Raw genomic sequence first — 20167 nt, forward strand, 5'->3', positions numbered from 1 at the left:
CGAACTCTTTACATTGCCTTGACATCAGAAACAACTACAACACAAAAGTGCTATGTCTAGTTTTCCAGCAGCCACCCAGTGCAATCCCACATGTAAGATTGTCTTATCAAGTGCACAATTGTCTTTCATTGTTTCATAATTCGAAACAAGTAGTTAGTATTTTCACGAAATAGACTAGACTTAGAATTCGAAAATTACATGTGAAAACTTGGGTAACTGCTAGTATTAAAGAACAAGAAACAAGAAACAAGATTTATCTACATAAATTAACAGGAAATCAGTGCATGATCTAACTATGAATGTAGAATTATTGGTTGTTGTGGGAAAAAACAACATACGACATTACACATTTAATATAGCAGTATTATTTCCAAACTTTGCTTTAAAACCCATAAACACTTTCGCAATCCCACCTTTTTGTAACTCATTTTCTCTAAAAGAATACAAATCAAGGAAAACAACGTAGCATACATTTCCTGAACGATTTCTTGATGTGGGACGGATAAAGGTTTGTATAATCTTGGGACAACTTTCCCCATTTCATCGGAATTGAATGCTCCTATTTCCACTAAACTTGTTTTCAGCACTATAAACTTCAGTTTATGTCTCTTTTAAAACATAAAATTTACGTTAAGACTTTAATAATATTTATTAGCACTTGTTACAGAATAAAATTTAACCCATTGGCCTACTAGTATTTCCAGCCTCTCAACTCCACAGTAAAAACCAAATAATTTGGCCCAAAATGGAGAATTTTACTTAAAATTCCATTACTCTAGTTGCACTGTTTAGATTTTAATAAAAACTTGGGATATTTAATAAAAGTATCCTAAACTATATTTTCCACAAAAAAAAAATTAAAAAGTTAATGTAAATTTTGTTAATTTTGTTAATTTATGTTAATTAACAAAATAAAACACTTTTTATTTTTTACTGACAATTATTTATTATTACAATTTTTTTTAAGTATACAAAATTACTGTCGACTTAAAAATAGTAAGTTAATGTTAATTTTGGTTAATTTTAAGTTAATTTAAAAATAAAAATCTTTTTTTGGAAATTTCGTAGACAAATTTATTTTGTTTTATTGTTTTAAATATTTTATAGCTGATTCCAAGAAAATATCATATAATTTTTAATTTCAGTAATTTGTAAATTTTTAATTTTGGGTTAATTTTGTGTTAATTTCTACATAAATTGCATTTTTGTGCAAAATTACTTATTACAATATACTTATTGTTACATTGCCACATAGTTACTAGAATAAATGGAAGAAACATACCTTTTACTTTCATGAATAATTGTCCCAAATTATCTTCAGCTCCAAACATTTTACTATACATGTATACATTATACACACACACACAAAATTGTATGACTTTTGGGCCTAGAACTTTTGAAGTGTATGGTACACTTCAAAGCACTCAATGTGGAGGCCTACTACACATTGTTTGCACTGGATCCTGCTTTCCTTTCTCAGTCCATGCTCTTTGCACACTGCACACCTTTTTGTAGGGAATTCCTTCTGCGGTGTTGGAGGAATGGACTGTGGAAAATGCCGGCCCTGTAGTCTCATAGGATTGCTTGTAGATGGTCTCCCAGGTGATGGCCTAGCTCTCTGTTCCAATGATGCAAGCATCTGTTCTGCGACACCAATTTTAAAATCTACAAAGTGGTGGCTTTTTCCCTCCTTTTTATTTGGTAATATGCTACATACGCATTGAAGAGGCACATGTTCAAACATATAAAAAAACAGTTTCTTATAGCCCTTACTGTACCGTCTAATGACCGGGTCATAGGCCAGTACTTGATCTTGACGGTCCACAGCCAACATACCATTGTTATAGTCCATGATCATCTTAGGCTTCATTATTTTCCAACCGTTCTGGACGTTTCCTAGTTGGGATGGTAAACCTGCCAGTTGGTTGGTAGTCGATGTCAGTATGACATGTGCTGATGCAGTAGACCATTTCTTGTCCATCCATTTCACTACTAGTAACCCACCAAGGCTTCTGCGTTGTGCCTCACCAACTTCTAGCTTTCCTGTTTTGAGCTCATTAGGCATGTTTTTTCTACTAGGTCGGACAGTGCCTACTGCATAGGTATTGTGTTCTAAAAGCCTAAGAAATAAATTCGGTGACGAATACCAATTGTCGATGTGGCAGCAGTAACCTTTTTCCAAATATGGTTGTAAGAGTTCCATTACAACTTCCTCACTTACCATCATTCCTTCAGGAACAACCTTTGTTACCAGTGTATATTTGGAAACCAGAACAGTACCCACTTTTTGACTCGCAAATTTTAAAAAAACTTTTATACCAAATCGTGCCCTTTTGGTTCGATTGAATTGGACATAAGATAGCCTCCCACGAAATTTCATCAAACTTTCATCAACTGATACGTCTCTATCGGGGGGTGTAGTTTTCTTTGAAAATTTGGTTGAAAAAAAGTTATTATAGGTCTAATTTTTTTTCAACTGATCGTCTTCAATAGTTTCAGTCTCATCATTATTATTTGCTAAGTGAAGGAAACCTCATTAGAAGCTGAAACCTTTTGAATGACATAACTTCTGTAAAGATACATGTTTCAATTACTTTCCTTTTCGTCCAATAACTTTGGAGTGTTGGTTTTTTGCACTACAGCCATAAGTATGATCAGAGCAAAAAATGCTTTCATCTCGTTTACTGTGCATTCAACCCATTTATTATCAACCTTTTTTTTCTTTGTTTCATCAGCTAAGCATTGTGTTATACACATTTGTTTGTCTGAACAATTGCTCCAAAGTTCAGCTTTTACTTGTTCCGAAACTGCTGTGTATTCTTCCCATCCAACAGCTGTGAAAAGTGTTAAATTATTCAATTCCCATTTATTGCATAGATTTACACAGAAACGAAGTTAGGACTGAATGGTGCTGACATCTTGTAAGAAAATAGGCGAACTACTTTGGTGGCGAGATGGTTTCGTCAAAGTATTTTACCGTGCATAGCGCTAGCGGCGAGATGGTCTCGTCGAAGTAGGCTAATGGGTTTTAATGTTTGTGGTTACCTAAGTCGTCAGGTATTATTAAACGTGAGGCATATAAGAAATTAAATATATATATATGATCATTGATAGATCTCTCTAAGGTACGATTTGTATTTAGAATTTCTCGTATTTGTAATTTATTTGATTGATATATGAATGTAACGTACCATTGTGACAATAAGTATTGGTTATAAACAGTTCAGAATGTAAATTTCCTTTCAGTATGAGGTTTTTCAATCCCTTATTTAAAATAATGTCATGTAATTAGATAATTAGATGCATTATAATGTTATTTATTTAGTAATCTGTAGGGATTCATATTTATAGTTATGAATTAGTTCACAATGACCTGAGTAAATGAGAAAAGTGAAAGTATGAAAGAAATAACAACATAATTCTAATTAACATATGTTTGTGCTCTTTAGTAAATATATTTTTCATTTCCACGCATTGAGGTACAAGAGGAGGTTTATGATCTGGTGATTACTGTGAGGATTGTTTTCTGTAAATTGTTCCTGGCGTTTAAATGATGATGTGGTTGTAGTAAACTAACCTACCAATATATTTGTCCTATTTGATAGGTGTGGGGAAGTGTATGTGATATAGAGACGCTGTAAAAGTTTATTTGACCGATAGACTTGTGTAGTAGTTAGTAACATATGAATACAAACATTTCCTTTCGAAAATAAAATGTGTTATATAATATTAACTGTTGTAGTGGATATGGCCAAACTGAGGTATTTATTTAATCATGTTTGAAGAAGCCAAAGTTTTTGTTCTAGATTATCAATATCTAAAGAATATTCCTGGGATTTTATAATTCTAGAAGTATAATAAAATTTTAAGTGAGGTAATTTTATAACACGTCATTTCAAAATATTTGTTCTGAGTCGAAGATTTATATTTAACTTTTACAATAAAACATGCGGATGCCCTTTATGTTGAGAAAATTGATCAAATTGTATTTTGGTGGCTAATGCCACGCTTTTCTTCGCAGTCTTCGTGGTCTCTCTAAAGTAGACATCTTAGCAATAAAACACTTCAGGCTAGTGGGACATTTCATTTAACTGAAATCATAAATATTTCCTAGTGCCTAATTCTGAGGTTCAATAGCCTACTATGATGAGGATATATATATATATATATATATATATATATATATATATATATATATATATATATATATATATATATATATATATACACACACACTATTATCTCTAAATATTTAAACAGTAAAGGTAAGTAGGAAACTTTAATAATTAAAGTTAACTCTTTTTGATAGCCATTTTTGCATTAAAAAATAAATAATATAAACAAAGTTTACCAGTAATACATTAATAAATGATAAGTACTAAAATATCACAACTGTTACAACATGAATGTAATATATTAAAAATTGTTTGTAAGATATTGAATAAACAGGTTGGAATTAAAGTAAAGGGTAATATCGATGTATGGTTACGTATGTGTGTTGCTAAATTCCTTACAATACAAAATTAAAATCATTATTTAAAATGAAAAATATTTTTACTTGTAGTGCACAATTAGTTACAGAGTAGCCTAGTAGAAACTACTGACACAAGTGTCAACTCCGTAATTGAAGCAAAGCACTGGCAAACTGTTCTTTACCTTAGGCCCATCAATGGTACTGAACAGGGAAAAGTTTGGACATTAGTTATGGGAAAGGAAAATGAACCAAGTGACCTAGGCAAGTTGTGGGCTTTTATCGTTAGGGCTGTTTGTGCAGTGACTTATCTAATTGCCGAGTCTCATTGCCGGGCCCAGTCCGCCACAACCAGAAGTTGACCCCAACTTTGTGTTTGATTAAACGGGCTCTGTCGATACAGTTTAGAACTCTTGCTTGTTGGAGTAGGACTCACAAGAGGACTTGCCTGGTCACATTTTATATTGGGCCATACATTGAAGCGATTCAATAAATCATTGCATTTTGACGTAGAAATAATATTTCAATTGAACAATAAATAAAAAACATATTAGAGAACATAACTTACAAGACAATTTAGTATATTTTTTCTAAAAAGTTTGAATGTCATTGACACTTTACTGAATTTTAGAACTGTTAACACAGTAAGTATTCATTATTTTAGAACTGCAAGGAAGATGTAATTTTTTTAGAATTAAATCCAAAATATGATCAACTTATGTTCGGATACTTGATTTGTATATTATTATTGTATTAATGAAAAGTTGTGCTTCAGAATATGATCAAAGACAAAAATTCCACATAACCAAAAAATATCTCAAGTGGGAAACACCTTGAGGTCATTCATGTAATTAACAGTAATAACTTATTTGGATTAGAAACAGACACTTTTTGTCCGAAGTAAGTCGAGACCTGTGTATTGTATTTTCTTGATCGGGGTAACAATGCAGGCTCAGCTGTGACGTTGGAGATATAAATAATTTGAACCAGTAATGCTCTTCCACGTGTAAAACATGATATAATAATTAAATTAAACTCTGATACTATTTACCATGATCGTAAATAATATCTACCTGATGTATGCCTACTTACGTTTTAAATTTTGTATAGTACTCCATCGTATTACATCATAAGTGCTTTTACTAAGTAATATAAGGAATTCGGTTCTAAAGATTTCGTGCGAAGCGGCGGGTAACAGCTAGTCTTATAAATAAAAATGAATGGCGAAATGTGTCGGTAAGCGCTAATCTCGATAACGGCTGGACTAATTCGGTTTATCCTTTTGGTAAAATGTCCATTGAAATCCTAGGAAGGTTTTTATGAAGAAAAAGTTAAGAAAAGTTAAATGGAATATTTTGGAATTCAGAACTTAAATAATATTTACCATGAACTTAAATAATATCTACCTGACGTATGCCTACTTACGTTTTAAAATTTTTACAGGACTCCATCATATTACATCATAATTGCTTTTACTAAGTAATATAAGGACTTCGGTTCTAGAGATTGCGTGCAAAGCCACGGGTAACAGCTAGAATTCTAAAAAAATAGATTATATTTGTAATCTTTTATGATTTGGTAAATATGAATTGAAACAGTTCTGTAACCTAGCAACATATCTTAAGTGTTGCAATTCATTTATTCTGAAATGAAGTAGTACTGCTCAGCAATTTAATGATCCATTTTAAATTTAAAATGTCATGAGGAAGACAAGCAAAGTTCCTATTGTAAAAAGACACACTTCTAATGTCGTAACACAGTGTAATTAATGTAAAGTAAAACACAGACATAAGGTAACAATTTCTTTGCTTATAATGCTTTTTATTGTATACCTCAATATTTAAATCTCCACAAAAGGTTAATTGGATTGTATCACCAGGTCTTATTGAATAAAGCACGTGCAAAGTCCCGTCTATAGTTAGTTAATAGACACTGCAGTGCATAAAACTGCGAAGAACTATATCAGCTTTGCGCACCGAATATTTTGCAGTTTGATACACAATTACTTTTCTTACTACGTATACCTAAATTTAGAGTTTATGTAAAATATATTAACCCTAATAATGATACATCAAACCCTATTTAGTAAATCAACTAAAAATAATATTACTAATTTTTAAATTTTAACAAGTTGAACATTTTTTGTAATTCCTGTAAATAATTTTAACTTCATACTCTACAATTTAAACATTTAGCCTTTTTGGATACTTGGAAATATCTTTTATATTTAATGTTTTGGTTTCAGCTTACATTTAATTTACCCTAGACAAGCATATTTTGTTGTTTTTTGCAAGGTTTATAATTTCAAAGGGTCTAATTTGAAAAATTTTCTCGACATAGAATATATTTCGTATTTGTAACTTCCCCACACTTTTAAAACTTCATGCTCAGTTTTGAAAATATTTCGAGGAAATCTAAAAAAACATGAAAGAGTAAACATTGCCTTTGAAATCAAAGGCAATATATATGTTTTCTTCATCATGTTTGATGGCACAATATTTATAAGGTTCACTGATTGTTGAAAATCAGTCTACGCTGTTATTTTTGTGACAGAAAGAATGGAGTAAATGGCATTGCTCTTCTAGTTAATATTAAAACTTCAAAAAAGAGTACTTGCAGTTTTCATACTTCATATATTAGTGTTTTATTTTAAACAGTCGTATTGCCAATACTTAATTCAAATATGAATAAAAACTCACAAAAACTAGGTTATAAATTTCATAAAATATTATTCCAATAAATCTTGTACCTTTCATTCACGATATTTAAGAAAAAAGCAATATGCGTAATTTACTTACAATTTAAGAAATCGTTTAATTCAATAAGAAAACGTAAGAAATGTAAAAGGTCAGAATTATTTAAAGCTTGCACATTTTATCAAGGCTGGATCGACTGGTTTGTCACAAGTAGGTATTTTGTTTGGAGAAATGAAGGGATCGTTGCTCAAGCAATCAAAACTTTCTAACGACTTTGATGAGTGTTTTCTTCGTAGGAACTACACCCAAGTGACTATTAGGTAGTCATTGTGAAACTGATACTGTGTTGTCGTATTTTGTTGAGTTCTGTGTGGATTTAATTCGATAGTTACAAGGAGGAAAGCATCTTTTAGTGTCTGTAAATGGAAGAAATCGCATTTTGAATCATGGTTGTGGAACCTAGGTAAGTGCTACTTTTCTAAAATAACTTATAACGAATATTTGGTTTAGTAGTTTATGGAACATTCTTTTAGCCCCGGAAATACTTATCGACATGTAAAAAATAATTTAATTAATTACCTCCATCATATATTCGAAAGCAATACGTGAAGAACAATGTTATGAATGAAAAACCTCAATTTAATTTATTATTGTTAATTTGACATTCTTCTCCTGCATAAATAGAAGCCAGCCGACGACAATAAGCTGCTTATCAGTAGCACTATGTTCAGTCGACTGTCGGCCGCTATCGTGAATGCTAACCGTAAATGCTGCTCTTCTTACCACTACTACTATGATGAGCGTATCCGTCTAAATGTGTTTTGTGTCTATTTATTCTTTTGTTTCGTATTCATGTGTGTGTATTTTATGCTGCAGTATGATAAGCTGCAACAACGACATTCGAATCACCTATTTATTGCAAATATTTAAACAACTGAACATATACAAATTTGACCCCTAGATATCTATAATTAATAACATTACTGACAGTTTGTTATTTTACAGAAATATTTCCGTAAAATACAATTATAATATTGCTTAGTTTCAATCCTAAAAGCCTAATTCAAACAAAGTGAAATAATGTGCATATTTGTGAATATATGTGTGATATTTGAGTTATTGCTGCTAGAGATGGGAAATAGTACAATTTGACAATAACTTAACACCAAAATAATGTGTATTAGGTATTAAGTTCCAGTAACCAACATTACGGTTAAGCTACAAGTAAACTGATACTAAATCTAAATATGAGGATTTATTTACACATAGTAGCCAAATATTTTACTAATTCACTACAATGGAATATTTAAACTGATAGATTAATATAATTATACACTGGTTATTTAAAAATTTCACTTCAAAACAATGATTGGTGAATACTCAGTCCCTATATACTATTTGTTATCTATCTTATATAAATGCGAATGTTCGTTTGTATGTTCCGTTATAACTCTGGAACCAATGCACGAAACATCGTGAAATTTTGTACAGTGATTCTACACGTTCCTGGAAGTAAAATAGGCATACTTTTAGAGAGGTATTTGGTCCAATTTTAATAGTTTATTTCATTAATTTTTTAATTATAAATTGTTGTTGATGTTGGTGTGTTTTATATTGGATCCGACAGACTGCGCTACGAAACGTAATACAAAGCGAACTGATACTTAACAGCTGATAATACTTTCAGCTGCAGTTCATCAAAGAGGCAAAAACATTTGTTTACATTTAAAATTTAAAACATTTTTATTGTAAAGTGCTTGATCAGTAGTGTTTTTAAATTCAGATTGCATCAATGATCAATAAACTATGTAATTCAAAGAAAATAATATTAAACGCTATTATGAAAACAACCTCATTATAAAAATTCATGAATGTTTGCACATAAGGTAATCGAATTTGGTTACATCGAAGGTAAATGAAAAGAGCCGAAAGAAGACACTTTATGATCGAAACTTGGTTTCTTTGATACATTTTCTTGAAGGCACACTCCTAAAATAATACTGGAAATATCTTAGACAGAAAATTAATTTTAACAGACCGAATGTGATTCTTTATAACCTAATTAGTTTACCGAGATTCATCCTTATATAGTAACTGTTCTGAATAACTTATCAACACCTAGCAAAAACCACGAAAGATAGAGGCAGGTATATGATACATACCTTCATAATGCGCCCAAGAGGCTCACGAAGGAACGACTGTCAATTATCTCAGCAATGTTTAGAATGTGATAGAAAAAGAATAAGTGAATATAGTGTACTGTTTTCAACGGGAAATTGCGTGCGAAGCCGCGGGAAACTGCTAGTTAGACTATACATACGTATTATAAATATAAAAAGGTAAAGTCGTCATTTTGGAGCATTCACGTGATCTGAGCTTGAATATTTGGGTACTATCTAGAGGGATGTTTTTCTTTTTGCACTAGAAGAGTGGGTGGTGCCGGCCACCGTAGCCCGTTTTTCTTTAGCTCACTCCAAACATGAACAGAGGGCAGTACTTGACAGCTAGACTTTATACGGGACTAAAACAAACAGAACAGGTCAATATATGAAAAATAAATTAAATAGAAACTAAATATTATTCTTATACGAGAGACAACTTTATTAAATTATTCTGGACCAAAATTTACACATTTTTATGCATTAACACATGTGAATAATAGCTGATTCATGAAATGTATTGTCAGTTGAAACAAAGCCTAAAGGCTTAAAAAAGCTAAATACGAAGCTAATAAAATATGTTTGGAAATAAAGAATTTATTGCCGCACAAAGTGGCCGTAATTCCACAATCATACTTCTTCCAGGCCATGGCTTTAAACTACCTGGAAAACTTTATTGATGTAATGATTATTTATTAAAATAAATACACAGGCAAAGGTATCCATGACTACAACTGTGCGCATGAAAACGTTTAAGATGAGTGCTAATTTAATTTTTACTGTCCTGAAAACTTACGTTTTGGTATTTCCATTACTTCATGTTTGGGATACCGAAGGCACTGTTGTAAAGTTGCTATTATATTTATATTATATACTCAGACTGTACATTTCAGAGCCTCTGTATTGTTAAATTGTCCAGTACGATGCTTAGGTCGGGGGCTTCGTGAGGTTTCGTTTAGTCAGATTTTCACTAAATGACCTTTGAGTTTTAGAAGGAGCGGATGGCTTAATCCAATTTAGAGTAGCAATGCTTAGCAATCACATTATATATTAAAAAATTGGGAGTAACAATGTACGCTACTAATGTACTCTTTGTACATAAATATTTTCGCATAAACTGAAAGACGTAACATTTCTTAACTTCTAATGAACTTTGTTGTAAACATCAAAGTTTAAATAGAATATCTCCGCGAAATGTTAATTGGATTGTATCACTGGGCCCTATTGAATACGGCACGTGCAAAGTTATATGGTTAGTTAACAGACACTGCAGTGCAGACTCATTTGCATACAACTGCAAAGAACTAGATTAGATTTGCGCACTAGAATGTTTGCAGTTTGGAACAAAACTACTCTTCTTGCAATGTATACCCAAGATTTATGAAAGATATAAGACACCACTAGTAAATTATATCATATTTTCCAATTTAAACTTTTATTTTTGCAAGATTTTTCTAAATCAAAGATTTTACCGTCAGGCAGATGCACAGTTAAATATGTATTTACCTTTTTCTAAAATCAATAAAATTGTCAGAAATTGTTCAGTAAAATATAAATTTCGATATATTCTGGCATTCTGTGTTGATATAAGTTTTGTTGACATTCTAAATATTATTTCCGGCTCAGTCGGATGAAACTCATATTTACTGTGGAAACTGGCTTCTCAAAAATATCACATTGATTATTAGTTTTTTTAACGTAAGTTATACATTGAAAAATAACTAAATAAAATCATCAAGTATCATATATAAAAAATTAGACGTAATAACTTATTAAGGTCAAAATATGTACTACCTATTAAAATCCTACGATAATTGACCATAAAGGAAGGAACTAAAATAAAGCAAATAAACTAAAAAAATTGAATAATTATAAATCAACAGTGACGGCGATTCGCTGTTTTGGTGTTGCGTAACATTATGCAAGGTGTATTTTGCTAAAAAAGGGTTATAAAAAAGTTATTAATTTGAATAATAATAAAATTAATATGTTGTGTGATGGTAATCTGCTGTTAGGTAAAATTAATATTAGTCTAGCCACGCTGTATGTGGCCCTGTTTTTTTTTATTAATTTAAAAATTCTTTCAAACGTAAATATGGCAGATAACATACGTTAAATCAACAAAATGGATAAGTCCAGAATGAAACTGCCTAACAGACGATATCCACTTAGCTCAGTGGCAATCTAACAGTGTTGTCGAGCCTAAATGTTCGGCTAATCGTAACACAAAATCTAATCTTAGTTTGAATTTGTACATGATGTTCATCTATAACAAAACATTTAATAGAATTGTTTAGAATATTTACTATACAAATATATTGTTGTCATAATATTCTTAAAAGTATTAGTACATAAAATTATGTTTATTCAGTACTACGAATTATACTAGGTAAGGTAAAATGTCTTGAATACCTAAAATTGGGGAAAATATTATGTACAAACTTTCCACAATGTTATACGGCTCTCTTACCTTTTTTATACAATAGGGGAATGGTCCGCGTGGAGTGCCCTTTCCTCAGCCCTTTACGAGTGTGAGTACCCAGATTGTCTAAGAACGTTAAGAAAAAAACTTTGATGAAGAGTATATAATGATATAATAATATAAATGAAAAGATTCGTGCCCGGGAAGAGACAATTATCTCTTACAATCTTGAAATGTGTGTATAAAAATCCTTTGCTTCAGTGAAAACAGTTTTGTTAAACAAGAGTGATTATTAGGTAAGCTCTCTCATTATTTAACACATACCTTTCCATTAATTTGGGAATCACACATTTCTGACACAACAATGGATCACAAAACAATAACATATGGAGCGTTTACATCAGTTGAAGCAGTAACAAAGGCGAGTTGCAGACAACCATTTATCATCGCTGAGCACAATTAATGTAGAACTGCGATTGAACATTTGTCACTGCAGAGAACTGGTCACTCGTGGCAGGTGTCAGTTTTCTGGTTAAAACTAAGTCTAACTGTTCAATACGCCAATAAAATGGGTTTTGATAAAAAAAACAACAATATATTATTATTTTTGGAGATAAAAATAATAATAATAATATAAAAATAAGAGGGTATATGATATAAGAGAAGTAAAAGTTTTCCTCTGGCTAGATTTGTAATACATTTTTGGTATACAATGTTAAATATTTTATGGATGCATAGAACCATAAAGCATTTTTTACCACACATGACCTCTTGTTACTTCTTATCTCAGATTCTTTGTGTATTTTGACCTCTCCGTTTATTAGACCTATTATTAATTTATCAGTTACAATAATATAAAATTAATTCCTGAGATCAAATTATATAATTAGGTACATTTTATACAAAAAAAGTACCTCCAAAATCAGGGCCTACCTTTTTTCTAAACATGTTGATGATCGTTAATTCAATTACTAAGAAAACTTACTCAACGAAACGCTGTGGCGGTACTGAGAAAATATGCGCTGTATTCTGCGCTGTAAGTTTTTAAAAGGATTTTCTTGCAGGAATATATCCACATCAACGATGGTTTAATGAGTTGCTTCGCTGCGAGAGTAATATTAACAGAGAAATAGAACGTGCCATATATATATACCCAAATTTGTTGATTTGTGCTGAATAATGTTTTGATCCTAATGCAGAGTAGCCAAACGTTTGTCTTGAGCTTGATTACTTAACTACTACTGTTGCACTGTTCTTTAACGGAATCTACTCCGCCACAACACTTTACTTAAGCAGTTTTTAAATTAGGCGTTGTATAAATGAGTATATATTATCCTCTAAGACAAATTAATAAAAAATCGTTAAACTAAAATTTCACACACGAACATTCACTATTTATATCGTGTTCACGATACACCAAATATCGTCGTGTTATTATAGTCAAACAAACATGGACACGTGACTTTATTATACATAATATAATGAAACGCTGGTACTTTTACTTGATCATCATTTCCCTGGAAAGAGCCTATTATTTATAGGCAGTCATTTAATTATATACTTATTAGTATATAAAATACTTACCCATTTTATTAATTGGGAAAATATTGTCTTTAATTTCATCAAAAAAATTTACTTAGCTGTATTTAGGTTGCTTAGTAATAAAGTCGAAAAGCAAGACGGAGTAAAGTTTCATGTTGATTCTTACTTGAATATTCAAAATACTGATTGCTATCATCACAACAATATTGAACTAGTGAATTTAAAACCTAAATTTACATCGGAACATTACCATGATGGAATCCAAAGGATTAAAAGATCGGAATTGAAGCAGCTTACTCAAAAACTTCTGTTTTTCCTCTAAACAAACGAAACTAATGTTTGGTTTGAAATCCAGAGTTTCAGCTCAGACAAATATTTGCTTGTAAAAACTTTTCATTGTGCTATTATACATTTATGAGATTGTTTATAGAGTCAGGTATATCGAATATAAAATAAATGTATATTAAACCGATATATTAAAGTTACGCTTTAGTAAAATATCTGAAACAATTAGGATGTATGCTGTATCAAGCAAACATAATTGATATAATACTTTTTGAAACACATCATGTGAACTTAAACAGTGTGTGTATATTATTGAGTTATTTTTAGTTTCGAGTTAGTGTATAAATAAAGTAAGATAAAACGGTATATCATTATGTATTATTTTCATAGATACAACAACCAATTTATAATTATTATAGTGAAGCACAGCGTCACAATAAGACAGAGTAGTTTTGTAAAGACTTTGGTAAATAATGTGGTTTTATAATTAATTGTAAATAGCTTGTAGGCCAGAGGATAAAATTTATATACTAAAATGGCGTTTGCTTAACCTCATCAGGCCTAAAACTGAATAAAAATAACAAGTTTGTGTCTATAAATACATTTGAGAAGGAAAATTTCAAATGCATGGTAGAATATATTTTATTGACACATCTAAATTTTGAATTCAAATAAAGAAATTATACTTTGTAGAGGGTAATGTAAAAGAGATAAATACCAGAAACTTGCCAACCATTAGAGTTCTGAGTGCTTTAAACATTAACCTCTCAAAAATAATAATATGTTTTAAATCTGAAATTTTTAATAACAATCTCATATGAACTATAAGGTTTATCCTATGCGCATGAAAGGATAATTAAATGTACCAACAAAATAAACATCCACTGAATACAGTATTATCAGATTACTGCTCGAAGTTAATGTTTAAATAAATAATAAATTACACTTTATTAATTTTTTTAGTTTCTACACCCTCTGTTAAAAGCAAGAAGATACCTGACACGGCTTCACAGTTACAATGTGTGAGGTTTGACAACTAAGCCACTTGGGATGGTCCCAACCATGTACGGTTCCTGATAGGCTTACATTGGTTTCGTAAAGTTATGTCACATACAAAACCCTTAACCTTGTTAAAAGGTAACAATGATATTACCTAATATATAACATTTAAACAATCATATTATAAAAAAATATAAATTGTAATATAAATTAGTACATACCGATACTTTATAGCTTGTAGTTCACGATACTACAAATTTAAAAGTTTCTGATACTCATAATCAATATAAAGGTAAGCAAGCATCAGCCACACGCATAACGCCAGTAAATGCTCACAAATAACTGTTATAGTTATACTAAGTTACTAAATCCACATTTGTTTATACTGTTAGTTGATTATTGGTTTATCTAAATTGTGGTTTCAGGATATTATTTTTATAAAGCTATCTATAATCCTATTGGCACGAATAAAGCTTTTAAGTTAAAACAGAGTTTTACAGCGAACTTAAGTTTAATAATTTGATGGTTTCCGAGTGTTGAAGCACTGCTTCTTAATGAGCTGCCAATAGTCTGCTTGTGAAGTAACTAACACTATTTCCAGATCCGTAACTAGTACCAGACATTAACAGGGACTAGTACGACTACAAGTTCTCCGTCTCTCACTAATAAACACCACTCAGAGTTTTCCTTCACGAAATGAACATCGTAAGTCTTGATTACAAAAGTAAGACAATATAAACGTATAATATAGCTTTGAATCATGGTAGTAATAAAACTATTAAGTTGTGTGTGTCCCACTTCATCAAATTTGCAATAACAATTATAATTATATTGGCATTAATGGATGCATTATGATAAAGTTCATTGAAAACTTATTTCACGATATTTTGTTCTCTCAGATGGCCAAATATAACATAGCTATACGACATATTTGCCGGCAAATAAGTTTCCTGCCACTTTTTGTCATAAATTACTGTATTGTTGTTATATATTCAGTCAATTTAATCAAACCCATACTTTGTATCAAACCTCAAATCTAACTTCTTATAGTGAGAAGTATAACATTATACTTATTAGGTTGTTTAGCTTTTATACTTTTCTACAGAATGAAATTCAGTCCAATGAAGGGCTGCATGTGCGTCATAAAGAGATTAATAGAATACGAACATTAGCTGAGTTTTGAAATTAATACATAATCATAAGATATTTTATGTTACGCTACATGTCGTATCGTGTTCATGCCTTATGATGTATGGATTAAAAAATTTTTTTAGCAATATCTAACTAATTTAGAGCTTTTGAGATTTTCTGACTGTTTTACGTATTTTAAGTAATGTAACTGAATCATGAGAGCCTGAAACACTTCTGTTTATACAGGCTTGAAATGTGATGAGTGTTTATCCCAGTGATTATAGTATTATTGTCGTCTAATGTTTATAATTGTGCGGAGTATAATTATAACTGGGCACGAGTACTCCACACCACGTGTCGCGTAATATGTTTCGCTGGGGTTGCATAAAAAATTTCAAATCTATAAGTTATAGCCCGTTTAATTTTATAGAGGTCCTGAAGACAGGCAGGCAATTATAGAGAAAATACATTTTACATTCACCAGGCAAATAAAAGAGTTATTGCATCAACCCGCTGAGTGTTAAGCTTCAATAATGCTCAGCAAAATTCATTAGTTGCACTATGATATAACTCATTATTTACTATGTAAAAATGGAATTTCATGCAGAGCTAGACTAGAGATGAAACATTTAGCGAAATATTTTGTCACATAATACATAAACAATTTTTATTCATTAAATTGGATTTCATATTAGCCTTGAAGTAATAAAGGCTTCGGTGAGCTAGGGAGGGTACTACAGCGCAGGAGTAAAGTGTGATCAAACTTGGCACCAATTTATCATAGATTTTCCAATGTAATATTTTCTCTTTTTAATTTATGAATAAACATCACACAGGTGAAAATCTAATATGATTGTACTCAATTTCTTTTTAATTTTAATTTATTTTTTCTTCTATTTTCTCGTTGCCATCAACGTTACCCATAAGACCAATGTAACTATTCAAAATTCCATGGGGTTAATGCAATATCACCAAACTCATTGTTGCCTATGTATAAATAAAGCTTCCTGCAACATGCGAACAGACACGGAAATAAAATTATTATTGTTATTGCATTATGATCGGTTAGTAATATCAGTTCGTGTTATAAAATATCGCGTTCAAGTATCAGAGCACTATCAATATGGAAGTTACTTCGGCAAATCCATTTACGATTGTCCGTTACCAGGCTCATGTCTATTGACGGCCTACTCATTAATATTGTACCGTTATTATAGTACATATATTATATTAATTTGGAGCTAATACTCAATAAATCAAAACAACTTTTCGGAAATACTTGATTTATTCCGAAATAAAGTTCACCCAAAATTTGAACAAAGTTTACAAACTTTAGATTTGATTTTCTTCAAAAAATCCTCACAATCGATCAAATCTAATTAAGAGTCTGATCAAAAAAGAATTAAAATTAAAATGAAACTAAAAATGTATACTTCTCCAAAAGGTTTAAATTAACAAAATAAAATAAAAGGTTCTCTTCTCAAAATATTCAAAATCAAAATAACACAAAACTTGATATTAACTTTACGACCAAAATTTAAATCACAATACTTCAAAAAATTGAATATGGGACTCAGACTCTGTAATATGGGAAATCTTACAAATTTAATCACAACAGTATAAAAATAAAAGATATGAACTAAACGCTGGTACGGGACTTACTACTTTGAAGACTATGGAGGCTGATAGGAAACTAAAAACGCACTAAAGAAAATTAAAACTTGATTTAAATTTACACCCGATTAAAAGAATTACTCTAGATCCCAAACTATAGGATTAGAGGAAGAAATACTGCTTCTCTACTGAGGTCTGCACCCTGTCGTCGAAACTTCAAGACTGGTCCCCCTCTCTCCGGGAACCGGCTCGGAACGTATCACCGTAGTCATCTCGATCAGCTGATATCTTGTCTCGAACCAACAAGTAATGTCCACGCACCGCGTCTAGTTAACAAAAGAGCCTACTTCCTACCGCGATTCAGCATAAATAATTACAACTACGGTACAACATTGTAAATTTTACCTAACGTAATCATTAATTAGTCTTTTGAAATTCTCATAATAGTAGGTATTCTTATCAATCTCTACCTATTAAAAATTACCATTTTGTTATTATTGGTGCTTTTATTAGATATTTATCTACACATCAATATTTTGAATCGTAGAAACAAAACAGTTTCATAAAGAATGTTTTTGAAAAGTTTTATATGTTACTCATTATAAATCAATACGTATAACCAAACCGCAATGTTGTTGAATCAAAACATGGTGAAACATTGGGTTTTGAAACTTAAACCTTGAGAATAAAAATATTGTTGAACCCTTACTATTCATTCAGCATACCTATTAGCAAGAAACTTTATCACAGCAATCGTGTTACAAACGGTAGACTGACCATTTATCGATCAGTTATCTCGTATATTGGTAGTACGCAATATCTGGAGGCGGTCCTCATCTACGAGTTGTGCTGTCAGTCACCCTCTAATCAACTGTGCCATCAAATTGGCTTTCGTAATTAGTGTACCATCAACGGAAACATTTAGTCTCGTTCAAACTTAACCTTCAGTCAACTTTAATACGTTTACTTATGTCTCCGTGTGTTAAAATATTAAAAATGTATTTATATGTATGCTGTATACGGCTTGTTCATCCCAAGATGGATAACATATTATGAATCCAAATTGTTACCTTATAAACAAAACCTTTTGTATAGCCCTCTTCTCTTAACAACAAAGCTTGACAAACTTTCTTATTATGCGGAGATTAGTATTTAGTTATCTAGTTATTTTTTATTTGCCACCAGATATCACCCACCGTGAAACAGAAATATGGGGATACGGATCTTCTTGCCCCTGTGGAGAATATTTGAATTTTTTTAGATTGGTTCCAGTGACAAAACTCTTAATGGTGTTTGGCGTAAATTAAAACTGTTACTGCGTTATCTGTCATATCATTTGATGTATTCTGAACTTTCGACCTGTAGAGATACTGAAGGTGGCGAGTTGTACCTAAATAACCTAATTAGCATGTAATTTTTAGAACTTATGTGTTTTATGATAAAACATACAATACTAAATGATGTTAATACCTAGAGATTAGTGGAAACTATTCCTCACTTCACAGCTACAAAATAACTCACCTTGGTCAGAAATAAATGTTGTAAAGTTTCATTACATAGCACAGAAAAATACACGAAGGTTTTGTAAATAATATGTTTACTAAAACTTAATGACAGCTGCCGTGCCCTAGTTAATGATAAGTAACGACCAGCTGCGAACACAGTTGTTTGCTTTGTACAGGCTGGCACAGATATCGGCAAAAGCCATTACTCAGTAAGAGCCCGGGGGTCCTGGCAGAGTTCGCAAACATTTGACTTCGTCAACATCGGACAGAAATGACCGGAGTTACTTTACCCTGAATCCTTGATTATTTGGAAAATTTAAGTCAGTTAAGGATTTGTCACACATTTTATGATCATACACAATAATATATACTACCAAGGTACACTTTATTCACTCATTAATTTTAACTTACAATTGTACTGTTGTCAACATTTAATAATTAAAAACAATATTTTAGGGTATCAGACAAACACGTGTAAGTGAAATTGTTCAGGTCTTACTTTAAATTGTAAATTGAAAGTGGGTAATTACTATTAAAATTTACTTGTTTTAGAAAGAACAGTACATGACGTAATTCAAAAGTTTAACAATGATCATAAAACTAAGATCAGATAGTAAAGAGCGAGCGTTTATTCAGTTAAACGATGTTTACATTGGCTTAAAGTAAGTTGGCCATTATTGTTAGTTACCAATCTTGCTGATGCGAAAGTAGCGTGCTCGGCTGAAGTAATCATTGATCAGTACATGCTCCACACGTCAGGAGAACATTACAGTTATATCAAAGAGCGGCGATTTCACTTTCAATGTTTATTTTGCGTAGTGAAAATTTATTAACTTTGCAGTTAGTTGACATTGCATTCATTGATATAAAATTTATAACATTATAAAACATTACAGTAGGATCTCAATCGCGAAAGTTATAAGGGGGTTTGGAAACACTTTTGCTATCGAAGGACCCTTCTACTTAAAGCTTCTTGCTATACCGTTTTTGTAGACTTGAAAACAAAAACAGTAACCGCTTTTACGGTCACACTGTTTTATCTAACATCGTTTTACAGGAAATACATTTTTCCTGCTAACAGGTTTTACTATTACAAAGTACATTTACAATAGAGTATAGGACAGTTAATTGTTATTGTAACAAGCTTAGTAATTAATACTCATATAATAAAATAAGCGTAGTTTAATTATTAATTAATACAGTATTGTTTTAAAAATTAAATACAGTAACAATGACAGGTGGAAAATAAAAATAAAATAAACACAACAGTAGTACAATTACTATCTCTGTTACAACTACTGTACTGTATTTTTTAATAACTGCTGTGAGCTAATTTTAATTTA

The 20167-nt window shown here is 31.2% G+C and overlaps 1 protein-coding gene across 1 annotated transcript; it reads right to left on the reverse strand.

Annotated features, from left to right (window-relative positions):
• Positions 1-1387: 1387 nt before the first annotated feature.
• Positions 1388-2065, reverse strand: LOC124358389 (piggyBac transposable element-derived protein 4-like). Its single transcript, XM_046810688.1, has one exon. The coding sequence runs from the start codon at positions 2063-2065 to the stop codon at positions 1388-1390; it is 678 nt and encodes a 225-aa protein (XP_046666644.1).
• Positions 2066-20167: the final 18102 nt, after the last annotated feature.

The sequence above is a fragment of the Homalodisca vitripennis genome, chromosome 3 (genome assembly GCF_021130785.1).
Source record: "Homalodisca vitripennis isolate AUS2020 chromosome 3, UT_GWSS_2.1, whole genome shotgun sequence".
Taxonomy (NCBI): domain Eukaryota; kingdom Metazoa; phylum Arthropoda; class Insecta; order Hemiptera; family Cicadellidae; genus Homalodisca; species Homalodisca vitripennis.